This window comes from Eulemur rufifrons, chromosome 15 (genome assembly GCF_041146395.1).
Source record: "Eulemur rufifrons isolate Redbay chromosome 15, OSU_ERuf_1, whole genome shotgun sequence".
Classification (NCBI taxonomy): domain Eukaryota; kingdom Metazoa; phylum Chordata; class Mammalia; order Primates; family Lemuridae; genus Eulemur; species Eulemur rufifrons.
This window is the reverse complement of record NC_090997.1, coordinates 8956143-8981534: the sequence shown is the minus strand read 5'-3', so window position 1 is coordinate 8981534 and position 25392 is coordinate 8956143. Positions and strand designations below refer to the sequence as shown.

Genomic DNA, 25392 nt, shown 5'->3' with positions numbered 1-25392 from the left:
CACTGGATTCATGGGCCAGGAACTAAAGCAGGGCTGAGACAGAGATATGAGAAGTATCAGCAGAGATAGCAAAGACGACACTGGCATGATGAAATGCCTTGAGTGAGTAGGCAAAGTGAGGAGAAGGCCTAAAACCCTGAGGATTACCTCCATCAAGGAACAGCTGCAGAAGAGTCTGTAAAGGAGACTGAGAAAGAGCTGCCAGAGAGAGAGCCAAAAAGACAGGAGAGCTGGGGGCCATGGAAGCCAATGACAGAGCACTTCCCTGGTGTCTGCAAGTACCTGCCTCACATGTCAGATGGGGAGGGCGGGGTGTCGTGGGAAGCCAGGCCACTGCATTCCTTACCCTTCCAAGCCCAGTCCTTGCCCCAACCTGGAGCTATTTCTGGGCAGGTGAACACAGCAGCCTGCCAGCATCCACACTGGGACTACACCCAGCTGTGCTCACTCCCCAAAGTGAGCCACACAGCTACTGACACTCTGATAGGAATGCTCTGGCACCACTAGTAAGACACCCTTGGGGGCTCATGGTTGGTCCTGGCTGAGTCAGGGATCCTTCTCCCAGTCCCTCCCCAAGGTGCAGCCTTTCCCACATAGACCACGCCTCCTCAACAGTGAGCAGCAGCTCAGGATGTTGTCTGGGGCACAACGTGCCCTGGGAAAAGTCAGCATAGCTTCAACCACCTTGGACAGAGCTTGGCGCCCTGAGCCATCTCATCAAGGGGAATGCACCTCTTATAGAAGTCAGGAGTCAAGAAGCTCCCCCAGCAAAGTCCACAGGAGCAGAATTTAGCCCAGGGGCGAGAGGAAGGGAGGGCGTGGGGAATGAGGGAGGCTTGGACTGGCTGGGGAGTTGTGGAGACACAGGCAAGCCAGGAAGGACATGGCAGAAATGGTGGGGTCACCCTCTTTCTCACTTCTTTTCTAGCCTCCTCCTTTGTCTTCTCATCTCTCCCACGTCCCTTGACACTTTCCCTTTCCCTCTCCTCCCTCAGGATTGGGCTTTTCGGAGTTTGTCTTGACAACCAGGCATCAGAAACACATGTGGGTGGGGTGGCCTGGAGTGGTGACAACTTCCAGAGCGAAGGGAAAATGGTCTCATGAAGATGGCACAGCCCTCAGACCACACCTCTCCAGTGGGAAAGCCCTTTTTAGCTAAACAGACTGGAACAGCTCGTGGCTTCCCCCACAGTTTCTGCCTGCTCTGGCCTGGGGCGGCTCTGCAGAGAGGGTTGACCACAGCACCACGCAGGTCCCTCTGCCAGGCCCCTGTGGACATCTGGGTACTGCCAAGGCTGGGGGACTCCATCCCAGGCCTGTGGGTCTTCTCTGGGCAGTGCTACAGTGGAAACTGGCTCTTCTGTTTATAGTATTTCCCTTTCTATCTATATTCTGGTTTTCTCCAATAGTGACATGAATTTCAGCAGTTTCGCAGCTTTGCTCTTGTATTTTCCTTATTCCAAAGAGTCTAAAGCTTCCAGAACTCTATGGAATGGGCAGTAAGAGGAGTCATTCATTGATCAATGTGTGACTGTCAAATCCTGTTATATCTGGGGGTGGATATAGCAGTGATCACACAGTCCTAGTCCCTCCTTTGGCAGAACATAGAATATAAAGATGGTCCTTGTCTTCCAAATGGCCTGAACCAAAGCTCAGATTATGCCTGCCCGGCACCATAGGCTGTCTGAGCTGACGCCCAGCATAGTGACCTACACAGCATGCAAAGGTTCAAATTGCATCAAATGGAACTGTACTTCTCTCCAGAAGGTGACAGGACCTCTCTGAAGAGAGGACATAATCTACAATGAGCCTGAACAGCCTTAATAAGGGAGCCAAGGTGGAGTCACGAGAAACATAACTTGGAGAGAAAATTTAGTCCCTTTCCCTGGAAACTTCCTGTCTACAGTTCCAGGCCAAGCAGACAGGCTCAAAAAATAGCAACGACGTAATTCACACTTCTTTTCCATCAGGCACAGAGCAGTCGTGGCACTCTGGCCTTTGCTTATGTTGTTCCCCTGCCTGGAATGCCCTCCTCTCCCCATTTCCTCTAACAAAATCCTATGCAACTGAAGTATGTAGGGATGAAACAATACGACATCTGGGATTTGCTGGGATCCAGCAAGATTTGGAAGGGGGGATAGTGGGAAGAGGAGAGGGGAGAGAGCAGACAGTTAAAATTAAATTGGACAATTAATAAAATATGATGGTGGGTATTTGGGTTCATTCTACTATTGTCTCTGTTTTATGTATATGTGGAAATTTCCATAATAAAAGGTTTTCTAGAAACTTCTATGCATCCACAAAACCCAGGTCAATCCTGCCTTGTACATGAAGCTTCCCTGGTAACTCCCACTCATGAACAGGCCCCTCCCTTGTCTAATGGCGTGACTAGTGTTGTCCAAGATAGCACAGTGGTTTAATTTAGCCATATATTATGTACTTTGTCTCATAAGCTTTCAATTTCCTCTTTAATTCCATGGCAGAAAGGAGAGGAAGTGAAACAACTAACATTTTGTAAGGGCAAAGTACGTGTAGGGGACTGAACCACATGGTTCTCACATAGGCCGTATTTTATACCACTTCTCTAGCACAAATTTGGGCTTATAGTGGGTATCTCATAAATATATGTTAGAAAACACAGAGAAATCATTAACTAAACATCTTCACAACTATCTTGTAGAGTAGTATGCAGTCATCAAAGATAAGAATTTCTAATAATATAGGGAGGGACTTATAATTCTAAGTGAAAAAAAATCAGGGCACAAAATCATATTATGATCTCAGCCCTATAAAAACTGGCTAGAAAAAAGACTGGATGAATATGTATATCAAGAGGTGCTTATTTCTGGGTAGGCTATTATTAGGGATTTTTTTTCTTGTTTTTTATTCTCAAAATCTAGTTTAATAATCATATATAACAGGAGTTGGCACACTGTTTCTATAAAGGGCCATGTAGTAAATAGGCCATGCAGTCTCTGTCACAAGTACTCAGCTCTGTTGTTGTAGCATGAAAACCGCCACAGCCAATACATAAATATATGGACATGGCTGGGCTCCAATAAAACTTTATTCACAGAAACAGGCAGCAGGCTGGATCTGTCTTAAAACCAGCCATAGCTTTCCAACCTCTGATATATTACTCTATAATCAGGAAAAAAAAATATTACTTAAGTATGTATTCTTTGACTATAAGATCTTAGTGCTATAATTAATAGATCACAGTATAGAAACCTTACAGTCATGCTTTATTCTGGTACCCTTGCATCATAAAACAATGCAAATAAAAAATAATGAATTAGAGAATATGAGAATGAAAATTCTATGCTGGGTAGAGCAAAATTTCACAATACCTGTAATTAATACAAATTTTTTCTCTATTTTTAAGCCTAATATTTTTACTTGTTTAGATTTGCTTTTATGTCTTTTAATAACGTTTTATAATATTTTAGCAACCTCTCAGAAATCTATTATTTTTAAAACATAATATAGGATAAACAGAAAAAGTAAAATTATCATTTTTTTCTCCAGATTTTCTGAAGCAAAAGCCCTGGGAGAAAGTATAAATGAAGCAAGACGTAAAATTGGTAAGCAGATGCCATTGTGTGAGCCTCTTTCACAGATCATTCTCCCGGTGCAAATCAGGTCATGATGTGCCTCCAAATAGCCGTGAAGCCGAGTTTCAGGAGAACCCCTGCCAAGGAAGCTGCTTGGAGAGCCTTTCCTTGGACGTTTGTCATCTCTCCCACAACCCACCAGGAAAAGCACTTTCTTTTGTCTAGAACTTGAACTTTTTATTCTTATGCAGGCCCGAGCCCCAGCATCTCAATGAGAAAGTTCTGGTTTCCCCTGGTTTTTCAACAATAGCTCAGCTAGTCATAACCCCACGATTACAGGGACATCATAGTGCATTTTCAAGTACCGTGAAACACTTTCACACCTCTCAAAGGTTACACTTAGCACTTTTGGCACAGATATGCATTTTTCAGCACCATTCAGTAAGCCAGCGAGAGGATGAGAAGCAAACATGAGCCATTGTGCCTTCCCCGGGGCACAGGCTGGTGCACAGGGCTCCCTCGCTCAGGTGAGCATCCCCGAAAAGGCCATGTCATGGCACTCAATAAAGTGTGCCTCAAATATTTCTCAGCGCAAGAGGAAAATGTTTCTTACACCCCAAGCTAGAAGACACAACAGAGACCCATCTCCCAGCTTGGGGCAGCTTCACAGAGGGGATTCCTTGTACCTTCGCCTCTGCGCTCGGCGGGGCAGCAGTTACCTGTTCGCAGCTGGCTCCCTGGCTCCCTCTTCTCCCCTTCTTTACTCCCCCAACACACGAGTGCCCCTTTAGCTTTCCCAAAAGAATGTGCAAAATCATGATGGCCTCGGGTTGTCTTAGTTGAGGAAACAGGAGCCCCAAGTTCCTCTCTGTAGCCTAAGGCAGAAAGGACTGAGGCAGCCAGGCCCTGAGCCACACCCAGCACCCTTGTGTCTCAGGGGTTCTTGACCTAAGGTCCAGGAGCTTGGATGGAGGAGAAATGCTCCTGTATTTTTACTAACCTCTAACTGAAACTTAGCACCACTTCAGTGATGAACGCAGGCAGCAGACCCCAGAGAACTGGCAGCACCTGCCACCAGTGGAAGTCGCAGACGCTTTCATACCACATCGCAGTGTGGCCGATCTCGCAAAATATCTTTTATTCTCATCAGTCCAAATTTACAGTAGTTATTAGACTCACCATTGGATCTTGTTATTTAATGCATTTATATAAAAAGCTACATAGCTGTTTTTATATCACAAGAAGTTTTAAAATGTTGATAACTATTTCAATATAATTAGTTTCTCTTAAAAGTCTATACGTTTTATTTTATGGACCTAAAATACCCATTATTCTGAAAGGGTATCCATAGCATCATCAGACTTCCAAAGGCTCTCTGGCACAAGAAAAAAAGAAAGAAAAAAAGATTATACACCCCTTTCTGGGCCTGGATTCCTGAACATTCTAAAACTGAATAAAAAAAAAAACCTGGGGGTTAGGAGTGTATGCATTTTTCTAGAGATGGTATCTATAGCTCCTTTGATTCTCAAAGGGCTCAGTGACCCAAAGCAATGAGGAAATTGATTCTAGTCCGATGCCCCATGAGCACTGCCAGGACTACAGGCAAGAAAGCAACACCCTGCTAGGGGGCAGCCAGGTCCAGAGAGCAGGGCAGTGGTGGCTTACCTGGCTTGAGTCACCTGGAAGGAAGCCACAGCAGGGAGGAAAGGGGAAGCAGATTTCAGTGGATCTGGGGCCAATTTGTCAGCACTGTCTGACCTCAAAGGACCCAATGGTCTGTTTTCATACTTGGAGGGATAGGAGGGAAAGACCTTTTAGAAACTGCTTCTCCCTGAGAAATAATATAAAGTTAAAAGCATTGAAGTCTATAAACCAAAATAAAACTGTTCCAACATTGATGAAATAGACTAATGGTGGAAGGCACCAATTGACAATACTAATATACTTCGTTTTTTACTCTGAGTACAATGAGAATAATGATACATTCTCCATAATTTTTGTGCAATAATGTATACTGGTGGGTCCAGTTTGCCACATTCTCAAGATCAGGCAGGTTGGAGGCTGTCCTGTACTGCATAGGTTGTGTCCTGCCCAAGAGCCAGGGCCCACTGAGTAAGGGCTGTAATTGATCTGCCCAGAGAGGGTGTCTGTTTGTAATTCCCACACAGAGTCCAGATAATACTAGCAGAAGCCCAGGGAAAGTGAATTTTTATTTTTTCCAGAAACCAATGTTGAGATTCAAGCTTCCATTGTTGCTACCGAGAAAGTGGTTAATTCATTGGTGCTAATAAAGCCAATGTCCTCTCTTCACTTTAAGCAAATAGCAAACTAAGACCCATCTCCTGGCCACTCACCTTTCAAATTGTGTTCTTGATCCAAGGGTGCCCAGGTGAGAGGATCATGAAGACTCACCCCCACTGAATAAGCCCCTCACAGTGCTTAACCACAGGGGGTAGCCCACCATCACAACATCTCAGACACCAGGTTAAAATTAAGGATGTATAAGGTAGAACTTGTATATATATTTAAAATTTCCAAGGCAACCTTGAAGGAAACTGGTTTCAGGAAATTTATGACATCACTGAGTGCATTTTTTCCTAAGGAGAAATGAAATCAAATGGAATTTGCAGTCCCCAAGGGGTCCTTTCGTGGCTGTAGGAGTCAGGAGGGAGGAGCATGGCATAGATACACCATGATCAGCGCGGGATGGTGACTCAGCCCCACTCCCAAACTGTGCCACATCGTACTCTGGACCCTGCGGCAAGACTGGGATGCCGCAGATGGCACACGTAACTGGCCCGCAGGGAGGAAACAAAGCCTGTGTTTGTGAACTGCAATCAGCCAGCCCACACGTTCATGTTGCCACTGTCTCCTCGGGTGATTTTTTTCCTCCGACATTGTGATCTAGAGCTGCCTCTTGAGTTTGAGTCTCAAAATCCTTAAAGGCTATCAACTCAGCAGTAACCACATAACATCTAATTTTTACATGGTGTAATCAGTCAGTCAAAATTTCCATATTATTTCCTTTTCTTATAAGTAGACACCCCAAGTAAGTAGATAAACTCCTGCCACAAACTCCTTTTTATCCTTCTTTATACACCATTTATATCAATTCTGATGCTGAAACAAGTTGAAATCAGAAATGGAAGAAGTAACCAATTTAGAATCTCCCTGAGAAATAATAAGGCCCTTTTTTCTATAGGAGAGCCATTTTTATTGTATTTACCTGTCACATACATGACAGCATGAGGCTGATCTTCGTCACATGGGCTGTGTTTTGGATACGTTCATATACACCCTACTGCCATCCATCATGTCTCCAAAAATGCTATTGAGCCCAAACTGTGAGAAAAGTAGACTGCTTTAGAGGCAGTGGCATAAAGCAGGCATTTTTTCACTTACTACATTCTGGCATAGTTTTTCTACATCAGTGTTCTACCACTGGCAGCATTGTCTTTGGCAACAAAAGACAATGAATGGCTGTTCGTTGGCGTAAGGCCCACTCCTAGACCAATCCAGGAACCAGCTGCTTTGGAGGCAGGTGAAGAGAGTTTGAACGACAACTCTTGGCACCTCTTCATCCCACCACAGACCCCTCCAGGCCTAAATGAAAACTCACATCACAGGAGGCTGTGCAGAGGTTTTTCGGTGAGGCACTCAGCGATCAATTCAAAAGTCATAGGGAATGTAATAGAAGAAGCTGTTAGTGAGAGGCAAAGAAAAAAAAAAACGCTAGAAAAGCTATAAAAATATTCTGGAGGTTTTCTTTCCCATACTCCAAATTCAAAGGAGGACTGCAACCCACCATTGGACCAATACCCTTTTTAAAAACGTTTCTCTTATACATTCAGGATGTGGGACAATCGTGTCTCAGATCTGAGTCTCTGTCAGCAGAAGAAAGAAGACTCATTTTTCTATTTGTCAGTTTTATGCATGTTCTGTACTTAATCTTCATTTGAGATTTGCTTTTGGACCTACCTCCTGCATGTTGGCTTCTCTTATCTTATCCTAGAGTAAGGAAAAGACAACATCCAGGTTGTTTGGCTAGATTATGATGACCTGAGTCAAGTATATCCTTCTGTTACTGTTGTGGCCAGCTCTACATTAACAAGACAACAACAATAGAAGACTCCAACATTTCTTGAGCACTTACCAGGTGCTGGGCTGAGAACTTGACACATATTACCTCATTTAATCCTCACAAGGAAGAGATGTGACCTGTAAGGTGGGTATTACCATATATCATAGATCCTAAGATACACGGTTTTTACACTCTTAACCTCAGTGCCATCAGGATGTATTAACCATCTCATTTGGCCATGTTTTCACATTTTAAAAACCTCTTTATTGAGAATTGGTCTTATAGTGATGTAGTCTTAGATTCTATGAAATATCGCATTTTTATTATTTTACAGATTTTTTTAAAAATGGAGTTTCAAATGGTAGGTCCACCTTTAGTTCTTTTCCACAGTGGTTGTAGTAATTTGCAGTCCCACTAAGAGTGTATAAGTGTTCCTTTCTCTCTGCATGCATGCCAGCATCTATTGTTTTTGTACTTTTTAATAAAGGCCATTCTGACTGGGTTAAGGTGATACCTCACTGTGGTTTTGATTAGCATTTCCCTGACGATTAGTGACATTGAGCATTTTTTCATATGTTTATCAGCCATTTGTCTATGTTCTTTTGAGAAGCTTCTGTTCATGTCTTTTGCCAACTTTTTAATGGGGTGGTTTGATTTTTCTTGCTGATTTGCTTGAGTTCTTTGTAGATTCTGGTTATTAGTTCTTTACTGGAAGCATAGCTTTTGAATATTTTCTCCCATTCTTTAGGTTGTCTACTTGCTCTATTAATTATTTCCTTGACTGTGAAGAAGCTTTTTTTATTAATTTATTCAAGATATTGTGGGGATACAAACATTTTGGTTTTTTAATTTAATCAAGTCCTATTTATTTATTTTTGTTGTTGCTATAATTGCCATTGGGGTCTTCTTCATAAATTCTTTGCCTTAGGCTGATACCTAGAAAAGTTTTACCAACATTTTCTTTTAGGATTTTTATGGTTTCATGGCTTACATGTAAGTCCTTTATCCATCTTGAATTAATTTTTGTAAGTGGTGAGAGATATGGATCCTGTTTCATAATTCTGCATATGGCTATCCAATTTTCGCATCACTATTTATTAAATAGGGATTCTTTTCCCTGGTGTATATTGTTGTCTGCTTTGTCAAAGATTAGTTGGCTGTATATGGATGGTTTTATATCTGAGTTTTCTGTTCTGTTCCATTGGTCTAAGTCTCTGTTTTTGTGCCAATACCATGCTGTTTTAGTTACTATAGCCTTGTAGTATAGTTTTAAGTCTGGTGATGAGATACCTCCTGATTTGTTCCTTTTTCTTCAGATTGCTTTGGCTGTTCAGGGTCTTTTCTGATCCCACCTGAAGCACGGAATTATTTTTTCTAGATCTGTGAATTATTACACTGGTATTTTGATAGGGATTGCATTGAATCTGTAAATCACTTTGGGTAGTATAGACATTTTAACAATGTTGATTCTACCAGTCTATGAGCATGATATGTTTTTCCACTTGTTTGCATCATCTGTGGTTTCTTTCCTCAGTGTTTCATAGTTCTGTTTGTAGAGATCTTTCACCTCCCTACTGGGTATTTACCCAAAGGAAAAGAAGTCATTTTATCAAAAAGACACCTGCACACAAATGTTTATTGCAGCATAATTCACAATTGCAAAGATGTGGAATCAACCCAAATGCCCATCAATTCATGAGTGGATTAACAAACTGTGGTATATGTATACCATGGAATGCTACTCAGCCATTAATAAGAATGACCTAATGCCTTTTGCAACAATTTGGATGGAACTGGAGACCATTATCCTAAGTGAAGTAGCTAAAGAATGGAAAAACAAACACCGCATGTACTCACTATTAAATTGTAACTAACTGATGAGCACACATATGCATAGAGGGAAGTAAATCTCAAAGGAAATCAAGCGGGGGGAGGAGGGAGGAGGGGATAGGCAAAAACCTACCTAACAGGGACAAGAGGTGATGGGAACACTTTTAACCCTGACTCAAGCATTACAAAAACAATCCATGTAACCAAAAACATTTTTACCCCCATAGTACTTTGAAATAAAAAAAATAGTAAAAATAAAAAAAAAATTTTAAAGGCGTGGGCAGATTTAGTGTCTAGTAAGGACTACTCTTTGCTTTCAAAGGTGGCACCTTCTTGCAGTGTCCTCAAATGACACAAGAGCAAAAGGGATGAACTCTGTATCCTCACATGGCAGAAGATGTGGAAGAACCAGGCAAATCTCTGAAGCCTCTTTTATAAGGTCACTAATTCCATTCATGAGGGCTCTAGCTTCATGACTTAATCACCTCTTAAAGGTGACTAACACTATCACATTGGTGGTTAAGTTTCAACACATAAATTTTGGGGGACATATTTAAGCTATATCTTTTACCATGTGTAAGAGTTCACGATAGCATAAAAAGTATCAGGTAAGTCCTTGAAGTATTGATGGAACCATAAGACATAGGGAATGCAAATAAAAAGAGAATTAAAAGATTAACAAAAAAAATAGGAGTTTCAGTGGCCTAGTAAGTGGCCAAGCTGGAATTAAAATCCATTTCTGTTCAACTCCAAAACATTTATATACTATATACTATCTCCAGAAATTCAGATTCACCTGACTTTGACGTTGTGTTCTGAATTTAAAATTTCACTAAGCTATTATTCAGTCTTCCTGAATCTTTGGCCTTTATCCTACACGATAAAGGAGCAAAGTAGACCCCAGCTCAGGGTCTTTGAGCATAGCCCAAGAACATTAAAAGGGTCTTTGTAAGGTCATTAATGACAGGTCATCTTTGGCATGTTGGAACCCAGGTATGGGAGCAAGTAGGGCTGAAGCCCAGCCAGCCCTTGCCCTCCATCCCATGGACACTGGCTCAGACCTGAATCTGCCTGTAGGAAGGTGCACCTTTTTCTAGTTTGTGCAAAGGTGTCCTGTGGACTTGCAGCCACCCTGATAGGATTTAGTGTCCCACACGGGTTTCAACTATCATTTTCAGTGGTTTAGAGAACAGAATCGAAGGGCTGTATTTTCAGGCTTTATACAGTTCTAGCTGAGTGGGTTTACTGATGCTTCAGAAAACACAAGAGAATTCAAAACATAAACTTAGGTGAAGTTTAGTAGGAATAGATATAATGTATTTATGCTTAAGTACCAAGAGTAGCAAAGATAAGGACTGGAGAAAACCTGATTAGGGACAATCATAGAAGTCATCAGGGACCAGAAAATAAAAATGTGTCACCATAAAGTAAAAAAATACTGTAGTCTCAAAAGTAAGAAATGGAAAAGCCAAGCTGTCATTCTTTCCCTTTGCCCAGCATTTCCCGTTGCCCAGCATTACATTGCACTGCTTTTCCTCAGTAACTCCAGCTCTACAAGAAGAGAGACGGTTCAGAAAAGAGCAGCTAAAGTGATCGTTAAAACGTTACAAAGTAGATTTTTGCTTTATTAAGTGATTCACCACATATTTTTTTATTTCAGAATATTACGGGGGTACAAATGTTTTGGTTACATGAATTGCTTTTGTACAGTTTGAGTCAAAGTTGTAAGTGTGTCCGTCACCCAGATAGTGTGTGTTGTACCCAATAGGTAGGAATTTACCCACCCCCTCCTCCTCCCTCCCACCTGCATGAATTCTGTTGAATTTTACTACCATATGTGCACATGAGTATTGATTAATTAGTTCCAATTTAATAGGGAGTACGTGTCATTTTTTGTTTTTGTTTTTGTTTTTGTTTCATTCTTGCAATACATCCTTTAGAAGGATGGTCTCCATTATGTGCAGGTTGTTACAAAAGGTATAGTTCACCATTTTTTTTTTTTTATGGCTGAGGAGTGCTCCATGGTACCCATATACCACATTTTATTAATCCACTCATGTATTCGTGGGCATTTGTGTTATTTCCTCATCTTTGCAATAGTGAATTGTGCTGCTATAAACATTTCAGTGCAAGTGTCTTTTTTATAAAATGTCTTTTTTTCCTTTGGGTAAATACTCAGTAGTGGGATTGCTAGATCAAATGGTAGGTCTACTTTTAGTTCTTTGAGTTATGTCCATACTTCTTTCCATAGAGGTTGTACTAGTTTGCAGTCCCACCCACAGTATATAAATATTCCTTTCTCTCTGAATCCATGCCAGCATGTGTTGCTCTGGGGCTTTTTGATAAAAGCCATTCTCACAGAAGTAAGGTGATATCTCATTGTGGTTTTGATTTGCATTTCCCTGATGATTAGAGACGTTGAGCATTTTTTCATATGTTTATTGGCCTGTAGTCTATCTTCTTTTGAAAAGCTTCTGTTCATGTCTTTTGCCCATTTCTGAATGGCGTTGTTTGATGTTTTCTTGTTGATTTGCTCGAGTTCTTTGTAGACTGTGGTTATTAGCCCTTTATCAGATGTATAGCATACAAATATTCTCTCCCATTCTTTTTTTTTTTTTTTTTTTTTGAGACAGAGTCTCACTTTGTTGCCCAGGCTAGAGTGAGTGCCGTGGCGTCAGCCTAGCTCACAGCAACCTCAAACTCCTGAGCTCAAGGGATCCTGCTGTCTCAGCCTCCCGAGTAGCTGGGACTACAGGCATGCGCCACCATGCCCGGCTAATTTTTTCTATATATATATTTTAGTTGTCCATATAATTTCTTTCTATTTTTAGTAGAGACGGGGTCTCACTTTTGTTCAGGCTGGTCTTGAACTCCTGACCTCGAGCGATCCACCCGCCTCAGCCTCCCAGAGTGCTAGGATTACAGGCGTGAGCCACCGCGCCCGGCTTCTCTCCCATTCTGTTGGTACTCTATTTGCTCTATTGTTGCCTTGGCTGTGCAGAAGCTTTTTAATTTAACCAGGTATCATTTATTTATTTTTGTTGTTGCTGTGATTGCCTTTGGGGTCTTCCTCATAAGTTCTTTGCCTAGGCTGACATCTATAAGAGTTTTTCCAACCTCTTCTTCCAGAATTCTTATAGTTTCATGCCTTGTTTAAGTCTGTTATCCATTGTGAATTAATTTTTGTGAGTGGTGAGAGGTGGATTTGTCATATATGGCTTTTATAATTTTAAGGTATATTCCATCTATGCCTATTTTGTGAGGAGTTCTTATCATAAAAGGGTGCTGAATTTTTGTTGAATGCTTTTTTTGTATCTATTCAGAGGATCATATGATCTTTGTTTTTGCTTCTATTTATGTGGTGAATCACATTTATAGATTTGTGTATGTTGAACCATCCTTGCATCTCTGGGATTAGGCCCACTTCCTGTGGTGGATTACTTTTCTTTTCTTTTTTTTTTTTTTTTTTTATTTCAGCATACTATGGAGGTACAAAAGTTTAGGTTACATATATTGCCCTTGCCCCCCTCCTTCCCCTGAATCAGATCTTCAAGCATGTCCATCCCCTAGACAGTGTGCATAGCACTCATTATGTATGTATACACCCATTCCCTCCCCCCCACATCTGCCTGACACCTGATTAATGTTATTACTAAATGTGCTCTTAGGTGATGATCAGTGAAACCAATTTGATGGTGAGTACATGTGGTGCTTATTTTTCCATTCTTGGGATACTTCACTTAGTAGAATGGGTTCCAGCTCTATCCAGGAAAATACAAGAGGTGCTATACCTCCATTGTTTCTTATAGCTGAGTAGTACTCCATGGTATACATATACCACATTTTATTAATCCATTTTTCTGATGTGCAGCTGAATTTGGTTTGCTAAGATTTTATTGAGAATTTTTGCATCTATGTTCATAAGGGATATTGATCTGTAGTTTTCTTTTTTTGTTATATCCTTTCCTGGTTTTGGTATCAAGGTGATATTGACTTCATAGAATGAGTCGGGGAGGATTCCTTTCTTCTCTTTGTTATGAAATAATTTCTGCAGTATAGGTGCCAGTTCCTCTTTGTAGGTCTGGTAAAATTCAGCTGTGAAACCATCTAGTCCAGGACATTTTTTTGCTGGGAGATTTTTTTATTGCTGCTTCAATTTTGGTACTTGATATTGATCTGTTCAGGAGTTTTATTTCTTCCTGATTGAGCCTGGGGAGGTTGTTTGTTTCCAAAAATTTGTCCATTTCCTCAATGTTTTCAAGTTTGTGTGCATAGAGATTTTTATAGCATTCAGAGATGATATTTTGTATTTTGGGGGTATCAGTTGTGATATCTCCTTTTTCATTTCTGATTGAGCTCATTATGGTCCTTTCTTTTCTGTTTCTGGTTAATCTAGTGAGAGGCCTATCGATTTTGTTTGTCTTTTCAAAGAACCAACTTTGTGTTTCATTAATCTTCTGTATAATTCTTTTGTCATTGATTTTATGTAGTTCTACTCTGATCTTAGTCATCTCATTTCATCTGCTGGGTTTGGGATTGGTTTGCCCTTCCTTTTCCAATTCCATGAGATGATTCATTAGACTGTTGGTTTGTGATCTTTCTGTCTTTTAAATGTAGGCATTTAAGGCTATAAATTTTCCTCTTAGGACTGCTTTTGCTGAATCCCACAGATTTTGATAACTTGTGTCCCCTTTGTCATTTAGTTTGAAGAATCTTTTGATTTCCATTCTAATTTCCTCCTTGACCCAATAACCATTCAGCAGTAGGTTATTTAATTTCCATAACCTACTGTAGAGTTGAGTGTTTCTGTGGACTTGATTTCTAACTTTATTCCACTGTGGTCTGAGAAGATACATGATATAATTTCTATTTTTAAAAACTTGTTTTACCTCTTGAGCCATTGTAGTATCTGGGCTCTGACCTTTAGCATTTGGGTGATTTTACACTGGTGTGTGTCTATTGTGCTGTACCATGTATAATGCAGTTCTGAGTACTTCCTGCAGGATAGGTCTGGTCTTGACAAATTCCCTCAGTGTTTGCTTGTTTGAGAAAGTCTTTATTTCTCCCTCATATAAGAAACTTAGTTGCAGGATACAGACTTCTAGTCTGGCTATTTCTCTTTAAGAGGACTGAGAATGGGGCTCCAATCCCTTCTGGCCTGTAAGGTCTCAGTTGAGAAGTTTGCAGTTAGTCTGACGGGTTTTCCTTTGTAAGTTACCTGATGCTTTCACCTTATGGCTCATTGGAGTGCCTCTTTCATGTTTACTTTGGCCAGTCTGATAACTATGTGTCATGGCAGTTGCCTCTTGGTGATGAATCTCCCAGGGGTTCTTTGAGCTTTTTATACCTGGATATCTATATTGTTAGCAAGGCCAGGGAAATTTTCCTCAATTAGTCCCTCAAATAGGTTTTCCAACCATTTTCTTCTTGGCTCTCAGGGATGCTTATGATTCTTATGTTAAGTCTCTTTATATAATTCCATGTTTCTTGTATGTTTTGTTTGTTTCTCTTATTTCTCAGTTCTTTCCCTTTGACAGACTTCTTTAACTCAAAGGTGTTGTCTTCAAGCTCTGAGATTCTTTCTTCTGTCTGATATGGCCTATTCTTAAGGCTTTCCACTGTGTTTTGTATTTCCTTGAATGAATTTTTCATTGCCAGTTTTCATTTTTTAATAATTCAATTTCCTTAGTAAATTTTTCATTCAATTCCTACATTTTTTTTTTTTGTTTCTTTGTGTTGGATTTCTATTCTCTCTTGTATTTCATTGAGCTTCCTTACAATCCATATTCAAATTTCTTCATCTGTCATTTCATTCTTTTCATTTTGATTGGTATCCATTGGAAAAGAGTTTTCACTTTCTTTTGGGGGCATCTTTTGCTCTGATTTTTCATGTTTCCAGAGTTCTTTCACTGATTCCTTCTCATCTTGCCTCTTGGTCAAGACCTGGGGTGTGCTAGGCTTGGCTTACAGGTCTGTCTCCGGGTCCCTGAAGATTAATCCCTGAGCATGAGAGGGTGAGGAGTGCTGGTCCTGAGTTGCCTATGGGGTGTTTTAGCAGGTTAGGTGTACTTCTCGGTTTACATCTCACCTGCTGTCTTCACCTCTTCCCAACAATGTGTAGGGGGTTAGATCCCCCAGCTTAATCTCAGTGATGGTGGGTGGTACTTGTGAGTACAAATCAGCTGCTTCCTGTTTGCTTGAGGTGGAAGGCACTATGGTTAGGTATGGGATGGTTCTCCCTGTCATTGATTGATGTTAGCGTAGAAGAACCAACTGACAGGATGGTCTTTTGTGCCCGTGGTAAGCTCTGGTCTCCCTGGTGGGGCATACGAATGCCCCAAGCTTTAAAAGGGACCCTGTATCTCCCAGGGGGTTGCTTGATTGCTACTCTCCCTCACGTGGTAGGAGGAGCAAGACAAATCGTGGCTACACTGGGAGAGCCTGAAAGGCTTGGGCCTCGGTGGTCTCAGAAGTTGCTCATCAGGCACTAGAGGGAGCCGCTGGTATGAAGTTCAGGGCAATCTCGCCAAGCCAGGTACGCTGCTCCTGAGGGAGGGGCCTAATCGCGTGAAAGCTAAGGCTTCAGGCCAGGCTCTTCCTGCTCTTGTCCACTGGCACAGTTTCTCTGTGGGGTGGGCACCCTCCCTATTCACTCCCTGTACCTCCACAGCAGCACTCTCCCAGCAGATCAATTCACATTAGTTCCCGCACCACCCTAGACCAGCTCTTGAACCACCTCTCAGTCCGTGTATCTGACCCACTACTGCGAGTCTCCGCAATAGGCGGGCAGGTGGGGGCAATCCCCAATTGTGCACACCTGTTCCACCACACGACCCCAAGGGGAGAAAGGTAGGCCTGTCTGCAGGGGCCTCTGCCAGGGGCATGCTCCCCCCGGGAGAAGCGGCCACTCACCAGTTTCTTGGCTCAGGCTGCACTCCCCATTGTAATGAGTGGGGGGAGGGGCCACTACTCCCGTTCAGGGGGCGTGCCCCAGGCATTTGGTTGTCATGGGAACCAGGGGCTATGCTAATCCACTCTGAGTGCCGCACCCCTACCCAATATGATGGTTCTCCAGTCGGGGTGGGCGATGGGCTTACAGATCCCTGTTCCTCAGCGCCCACACTCTCCCGCTGGACATGTCTTTGAGGGCTTCCTCACCACCCATGTCCTGGACCAAGATCTCTCCCCTGCGTCTTCCTGCACCACTCTCGTCTGGGGCCGGCATCAGGTCTGGCCGGCCTGTCTAAGCCACCAGCACACGATCCCATGGAACGCCTGCAGGCAGGAAGCTCGCAAATGGTGGCAGCCCTACTCTCTGGTGCGCCCAGCCAGGAACGCACACCCGCCGTGGAAACGCAGCTGTTTGCATGCTACTTGGTTCAGAGTATTCTTGCAGCTGCGATGAGGGGGAGGGGCCGCAGCTGCCAGCCCACCGGAGAGCTAAAATTACTCTCTCCAATGCCCAGATTAGAGGTGGTGCAGAGGAGGAAGTGCCTAGCTATAAGACAACCAGCACTCGGATCTCTTGTGGCACTTTCCTGAAAAGTGTCCCTTTTGAACACCCAAAAGCCTGTGGATCACTGGTTCACCCCGCTATTCCTATTTAGCCCCCGTGCCAGGGCTTATGGGTGGAAGCGCCCCCAAAATGTTTTATGTCCCAGTGCTCCCTGAAGGTGCCTATGTGGAGGAGGGGAAGTCCCCGTTACCGTTACCCCTTCACCAGGCTCTGGGCCTCACTGGGTTTGAACCGCACCGCTCTCTTCTCCTCTCTATCTTTCTCAGCTTCACAGTTTTTCTTGGTTGGGTCTCCAGACATCTCTGTTGACTCTCCCTGTGATCCACATTTGAACTGCAACTGCTTTCCGCTTTTCTCAGTCCAATACTCTACCTTGCAGCCGGCACAATCCGAAAAGCGATGTCTCTGGTCGGTCATCTTGGCTCCTCCACCACCGCATATGTATTTTAAATAACAAGCTCTGCTACCACATTAGAGTACACAGTTTGATTTTTTAAAATTACATTTATCAAAAGATTCAAATAATTTGCACCCAATTTGAATTGGTCAGGCAGTTTGGCTGTGAGCATAAAAGTCACACTAACTGGGAAATGTAAGGAGTACAGCTGGCTTCAAATGCATCTCTCTCTCTCCTCTCCTCTATTCTCTCTCCATATCTCAGTTGTGCTTGACTAAGTTGTCTGACAGCCTCTCTCCATTCAGTGGCAAAATGACCCTGGAAACTCCAAGTTTACATGGTCTGTAGAATTCATAACTCTAGTAAAAAGGATCTTTCCCAACAATGTGGGCAAAAGTCCCTGGAGGGGGACTCCTGGAGGGAGGAGTGATTGACTTGACTTGAGCTGTGTGCCCACCTCTGAACCAATCCCTACGTGGAGGGGAATGAAACACTCCAACAGACTAGACCTAGACCACCTGCCCACTCCTCGGGTGGGCACTTGGCCCATCTGCACCACATAAACTGACCGAGATTTTTAAGGAATGGAGAGGCATCTTTCTCCAAAGAAAGAAATGCTGAGTGCACAAAACTTATGTCACTACAGACCTTTCTATGGCCTGAAATGAGAGACATCTGTAAAGGAATGGGTAGTAGTTCTTATGAGAAAAGATAACAGATTTATTTATCCTGGGGGGAAAAAAAAGAAAGCTGTGGATGAGGAACTTAAAAATTAGTTTTAAGTACAGGTGCTTCTGCTGTAATGAAATAAATGCAAAATGGCAGGCCCAAAAATAACAGGCATTGTCGGAAAATTAAGATTGGGGGTGACCTTTCAAAACCCATGCTACTTTGTGTTATAACCAGAACCTAACAAAACCAGTACAATCCTTATAAAAAATAATGATACAGATAGACATGTTAAATTTCTAATACATAGGGAAACACATTATGAAACAATTTAATTTCAAAATGAGGCTATTACGATAGAATAGGGTTTAAGGAGGGGTTGAGGCCGCTGAGTTACGGAGATATGAACAGCATGCCCAAAGGTGGGGGAGAGCAGTACAAGAAGCACTTGTAAGAGACAGCATGTGGCTACGCTGGACCACAAAGAGCAACGTGCTAGCTTACTTTGTATCTAGCTGCTTTTACTTGGTGTTGCAAAAGTTTAATTCACTAGGAAAAAAACCCTATGTGAACATATGAGACTGCAATATTTTACTGACATCATTTTTTCCCTGTTAACCGATTGCATATGAGTTAATTCCTGTTAAAGAAACATAGTTGTAAGAGAACTGACTGTATATTCCTTGATATTATACGGAGGGACCAATAAATTATAATTCAGCTTTAAAGAGACTCAAAAAGGAAGAAACAATTTTCAATTGTGTTGAAAATATATTTGATCATGTGAAAGAACATTTTGTCAAGAAGGTAATTAAATGGATAGAGATCCTGGGAATGTTGAAAAGCAAGCTAGAAAAGCATCTTTCTGGCCGGGCGCGGTGGCTCACGCCTGTAATCCTAGCACTCTGGGAGGCCGAGGTGGGCGGATCGTTTGAGCTCAGGAGTTCGAGACCAGCCTGAGCAAGAGCGAGACCCCATCTCTACTAAAAATAGAAAGAAATTATATGGACAGCTAAAAATATATATAGAAAAAAAATTAGCCAGGCATGGTGGCGCATGCCTGTAGTCCCAGCTACTCGGGAGGCTGAGGCAGTAGGATCGCTTGAGCTCAGGAGTTTGAGGTTGCTGTGAGCTAGGCTGACGCCACGGCACTCACTCTAGCCTGGGCAACAGAGTGAGACTCTGTCTCAAAAAAAAAAAAAAAAAAAAAAGCATCTTTCTGAGATGACTCAGGGTATCTAGAGATGAAAAGAGCAAAGATGACTTCTTAAGGTCCCTCTGCAAAAATTCAGGTGTCACTGAAATAGAAGAATGTTCCAAGACATGCAGTTATCTGAGTAACAGCCCATAACCAGTATGACTGATGTCTTCATGAAATTGATTGAATGTTTTGCTGTCATAGTTTGGAAATCAAACAGAAAAAAATGATTTGATGCAAGTTGGAGGGCTAGAGAGTACATTTACTGACAAGAGGCAACACTAATAATTGTCATGTATAGAGAAGGAAGCAATGATTTGATTGGAATGTCAGCAAAAAGAGAGATTAATGGCTGCCTCCCAAGAGTCCTGACAGAGTAGTCTTACCTTAGTCAGTGATCCAAGGTCCAGGCAGGAAGGCTGACCCATGCCAGTCAAACCCACTGTAAACCAGAGAGGCAATTTATTAATTTACCTCGGTGGATGTTCTGTTACAGACAGGAAGTCTTAAACCACCTCCATCCAGGTCACCTCCTCCCAGGGAACAAACTAGATTAGCTGTTGAAAGGCTGATAAATGGGCCTCTCCAACTGCAAAAGGAATCAAAACAAAGAGCAGTAAAGAGTTTTGAGAGCTAGATTCTCACAGTCGTGGTCAAGCCTCACAGGGCGTCTGTTACCCACGGAAGTGAACATGCTGGCAGCAGTTACAGTCCTGGGTCCAGTCTCTGTCTCTGGACAGTGCTCATTCGCCACGGCCCGCCGGACCCATCTGTTCTCCAGGCTGACCAACCCCCTTCTGCACACAATGCCCCTTTCTCCAGACAAGATGAAGCACCATTTAGTAGGTTTCTTCTTATTAAACCAAAACCCCTCTCCTGCCTCTCAAGGATGAACCCCAAGTCACTTTGAATAGTATTTTGGGTCACAGACGCAATCACTTTTAGTTTTGCTCTTTTGATTTTTAGAAATAGAAACCCAGTTGAGCTAGCTGAGCCTTAGGGTACACATGTGGTGATGACAAGACTCTCATCAAGAGATAATAATAAGATCTGGGGCCCCTCCCAGCTGGAACCAGGAGTGGGGAGCTATCAGGAACAGGGTGGCCCGAGTCCAGCACTCTCTGTCTGTGCCTCCCTCAGCACCTCTTGGCCCCTCTGTGCACGGCTGCCCTGGCAGCTTGCTGGCCCTGCTGACCATAGGGGCTGCTTTCTCATGGCTCTGTTTGGCCCTGGTCCTAACTGTACCCAAAAATATCCTTTTATATTTTGTCCCCAAGGCTAACCAGCTAATTATTTGCTTGTGTCTTAGCTCAAAGATATGAGAAAGAGAACTTAACTGCCCAATTTATGTTTTGTAGGCCTTCAGGACTGTAGCTGCTAGCAGGCTTAAGAATGCTATCTTTGAATCAAACACCCACTGCTGGTGCAGGAAGATGTGACCAGAAAGGAAGAGAGGTCTTGTGTGTCAGAAAGTGGCTGCCTAGTCAGCAAAGGGTATGGCAGGAAGTAGCTTTCCTTTTTAAAAGAGAATGGGTAGAGTAGGCACAATGAACGAGATCTAGCGTCTTCTCAGTTTTATCTCATGGAGAGCTGTGTGAAGGTTTTTTTCTAATTCAACTTCTATAAAGTGACACCAATTCCTTAATTCCCAGGTTCTCAAAGAAGCACTCACCATGATACCTTTGTTTTACCAATAACAGTGACTAGTGTTTGTAAGGTGCATTATAATTTACAAGTGCATTATTATTTTCATATAGTCAAATCCATTGCTCTTTTCTTTTATGGCTTCCTCCATTGCTTTTGTACTTAGAAACGGTCATTGTAAAAATAATGATGGTGGGTTGCTCGTTGCCAGGCATCTGTTTAATACTTTCCTAAATTTACTTACAGGGTTTTTTTATTGTTCCATTTTTCACACTCAACTCATTTGGGATTTAGTGTAGAATATAGTCTAAGCTGAGGCTCTAAGTTGAATCTTTTTCAAGTAACCAATTTTCCCAACACCTATTTCATTTTAATGAAATGCCTTAAAATAAAATTTCTTCCCCTTATAGAAGAGTCATTTCACATTTTCAGAAGGCAGATGATGCATTCTAATCTCTAGCAATAATGTACATCCTTAACATGATCATTTTCATCCAAGTATTTCAGAAATAACTTTGCCAGCAGATACTATTATCTAGGTTTCAGAATAACCCTGCAGAAAAGTGGCAACTTTGTGTAAACCGAGAAGCTCATGGATGCAGAGCCACAGGGGCACATCTGTAAGTGAGTGGTCCCTCCAGGCTGAGGGCTCTCTCAGCACTCAATAAAAAGGAGATTGTCTTTAAATACACCAGCAGGATCTGGGCTCAACCTACTGATTTGCCAAGGGAAGATGGTAACATGTTGTTTTACTTCTAAGGAGGAAACGTGTGTTTCACTGTCTTATATTGATTAGAAGGGTGAACAATTGTAGCTGGGGTAGAGGTGGGGTGGGAGAGGGGTTATCAATGATGCTGAACAGGGAAGAGCTACAAATAGCAGAGGGTTTTTCTGTATCTACTGTTGACCACTCTGGAAATATTGATGAGCCCCTGCTGAAATCCACCAAGAGCTTTCAAAAAACACACAGGGTGGAAATAGCCCTCCCCCTGCAGCAGCCATTCCACTCAGGGTGGACACATCCTCAGTTTGGTGCTGGCTTCACATGATTAACGTGACCCCATGGGCCACACTGGCTCTCTAACACACAATCTGCACCACAACTTATTTAAGCTAGCCTAAAAATGTGCATATATAGCCCCATGGCAAGCTGTGCTCATGAAAACAGACCTTCAGAGAAGGGGATGAAACACATGCAGAGAAGCTTGTCAATCCTCAGGGACTCAGCACTCCCCTTCCAGCAGGTAGATGTTTGCTGCTGAACAGCATTTAAAAAGCAGAGATGCTCCTGAGCACATCTAGGCTGCATCAGTAATCAGACTTCTCATGCACAAAAGACCAGCGCAGGCAGTTTGTGTGGGGAAAATAGTATTAATAACAGCAGGATGCTTGCAGCTGCCTGAGCAAGGCTAAAAGGGTAGCCAGGAGCAGGACAACTAGAAGTGCCATGGGGACTTCCCGAAGTGTCCATGCTTGGACTGGGAGTAAACAGAGGAGCCCATGGCCAGCCATCATGTGTCAAAGCCCAGATTATAGGCCAGCAACAATCAAAGAGGTAGAGTCTCCACCATAAGAATAATAGCTAATTTTGATAGATGTATTATACCATTATTATACCCTTATTAAAGATGAAGAAACAGAGGCCTAGAGAAATTAAGAAACATGCCCCCAATAATCCACAGCTAGTAAGGGGTGGAGCCAGTATTTGAACCCCATTTCTGTTGGGCTCCAAGGTCAATGTCCTTGGCAGATGGCAGGAAAAATCACATCCCAACTCTGAAAGAGGCATTAGGCCACGACCATTTAGGTGCCAGGGAGGGTCACGTGTCTTCTCTAATTCAAGTTGATGATTAAAAGAAGGAAAAGGGTACAGTGAAGGAAGCCTTTCCTCCATCTTTACTCCCCGGAAGACAATGAAGGAAGGAGGCAGAGAGGTTGATGGGAGGTGGGGAAGGACAAAGTTAGTCAAGGCAGGGCAAAAGCCTTCCTTCCCAGGGCCTCTTCCCGGTCGGGAGCTAGAAAGTCATGGATCTTCAGGGTGGTAGTTTTTGTCTCTTTTTAATTACACAAGTGATTCATGGATGCATTTTGCCATAGTTCAAATAATACATTAATATACATATCGAAATATAAGAGCCCCTGTCATTTCCTCTCCCCTAGTACCAAACATGTACCTGCCCCAGAGGGGAGTAGTCGCTTTCAACAATTTGATGTATCTCCTTCCATCCTGTGCATTGTAGATAGATAGAAAGATATAGATAGAGTACAAAGATATCTTGTTTTATTGCATAAATGAGACCATAATGTACATCTTATTCTGCACCTTGCTTTTTTCATTTAACAGTGAGTATGGGCCTACTGCTCACCATTTTTTATTTTTTATTTTATTTTATTTTATTTTATTGTTTTGAGACAGGATCTCACTCTGTTGCCCAGGGTAGAGTGCAGTGGCATCATCATAGCTCACTGCATCCTCAAACTCCTGGGCTCAAGCAATCCTCCTGCCTCAGCCTGCCAAGTAGCTGGGACCAGAGCTGCATGCGTGCCATCACACCTGGCTACTTTTTCTTTTTCTTTTCTTTTTTTTTTTTTTTTTTTTTTTTTTTGTAGAGACAGGGTCTCACTATCTTGCTCAGATTGGTCATAACTCCTGATCTCAAGGAATCCTCCCGCCTCGGTTTCCCAAAGTGCTAGGAATACAGGCGTGAGCCGCCGTGCCTGGCCTCTCACCATTTTTGATGGTGAATAAATTATGATCTATTTAACTATTCCCTTGTAACAGTTATTTCACTTTTTTCCAATTTTTCTCTGTTACAAAAGCAACGCACACATTTTTGTGTACAAATGTGTTTCTTTGAGATAGATGCCTAAAAGTGGAATTGGGAGGCACAACAGCATATGTGTATTTTTATTAATTAAATAATTTTCAGGAGAACTCCCCAGTTGCCTTCCGAAAGGATTTCATTAGTTTATATCCCTGTCATTGTGTGACAGCACCCATTTCCCTGCATCCTTGCTTGTACGTGATTATGTCAGCCATTTCAGTTTTTGCCAGTTGAAGAGCAAAAATTAATGGCATTTCATTATTGTTTTAATTTTCATTTCCCTAACAGCTGGTGAAATTGAGTGTTTCATCATGTATCTCATATTTTTTGCCCATTGGTTAGTTGAATTTCTCTTTTTGATTTGTAGATGTTCTGTGTATCCTCTGGATAGTGGGCCTTCATCTATGGACTATGTAGCAGATGTTTTCTTCCAGTCTGTCACTTGCTTTAATTTTCTCTTAAGATTCTTGGATGAACCCTGGGACAGTTGCTTTTCTCTATTTTTCAAGTTGTTCAAAATTAGTAGTTATTCCCCCTACCTCACCATAACACTGCCCCAAGGAAGGTATCTAAAGTAACCTTGGTCACACTGCACAGATTATCCCGAAAAGATATATGGGTCAAAACTGGGACTGGTGATTCAGATCATTTGTCTTGTAACAACTAGCTACTACATGAATAAGCAACTCCTGCATGCAGATGGTTAAACCTTTTACCAGCCCACAAGTCTGATGATTTTACTACCAAAAATGTATGTTTTGTAATGAGACAAAGACCGATTTTATTAATTTAATCTTCATTGAAGACATCGTTAATGATGCCTGAATTTTTAAAAATTTAATTATGTTTTGCAAAACAGCTTACTAACACATGTTAAGATGATGCGGAAGTCTAGAAAACCTCCTCATAAATAATCGGAATGTAGCAGTACCTAGCAACTCATTAGCAAATACTGGGGTCCTAGGGTACTGCCTTTCGTTGGAAGACAAAAGGAAATAAGTAAAAAAATGACTACAAAAATTGGTAATGTACCAAATAAACTTAATAGGCAAAAAGACGTCAAGGGACATCTTAATAGGCAAGGGACATTAAAGACATAAAGTTTATTAATTGCCTGCACCAGTAACCTAAAGCAAAGCCAGGTCTATGTGTGAAGGTTGTGAAACAATGTATTCCTTGAAGTAAACACTGCAATCTTGTAAAAAGGAAAAAAAATACATCAAAGAGAAGAGTTGTGAAGGGTTTCACTTCATCTCACCCCCAGTGAGATACCTAGAACAAAACCTCTGCTAACTCCCATAACAGATGTCAAGATGAAAAGGAGTTCCAACACCTAGAAGACAAGATACCATAGCCACAGGGAGTTGGGGGTGCAGAGCTGATTTGGTGGAGCCCCCGGCCTAACAGCCACTAACCGGGGTATGGCTGTGACTTCCTAGGCAGTCTGCAATAAGACAATAATAGCAAACAGGGGCCGGGGAGGACTACAGGGGAAGGACTTTAGAGTCAGGGTGAACTCAAACTGCTGCCAAAGCCACAAAGTTGTTCCACTGCTAAAGAAGAATCAAAGAACTATGATTCCAAACAAGAGAAGGCCATTGAAGGGAAGTATTTGATGGTGAGGGAAACAGCAGATTTGGCAGGAGTCAGCCAACTGGAAGTTGGACACTTTGAAATT

The 25392-nt window shown here is 42.2% G+C and overlaps 1 protein-coding gene across 1 annotated transcript in view; it reads left to right on the top strand.

Annotated features, from left to right (window-relative positions):
• Nucleotides 1–25392, top strand: part of KIF6 (kinesin family member 6) — a 372644-nt gene that overhangs the window by 292869 nt on the left and 54383 nt on the right. The window contains exon 15 of the mRNA XM_069488531.1: nucleotides 3529–3584. Within this exon, the coding sequence (XP_069344632.1) occupies nucleotides 3529–3584 (56 nt within the window). The remainder of the gene's footprint in view (nucleotides 1–3528; nucleotides 3585–25392) is intronic.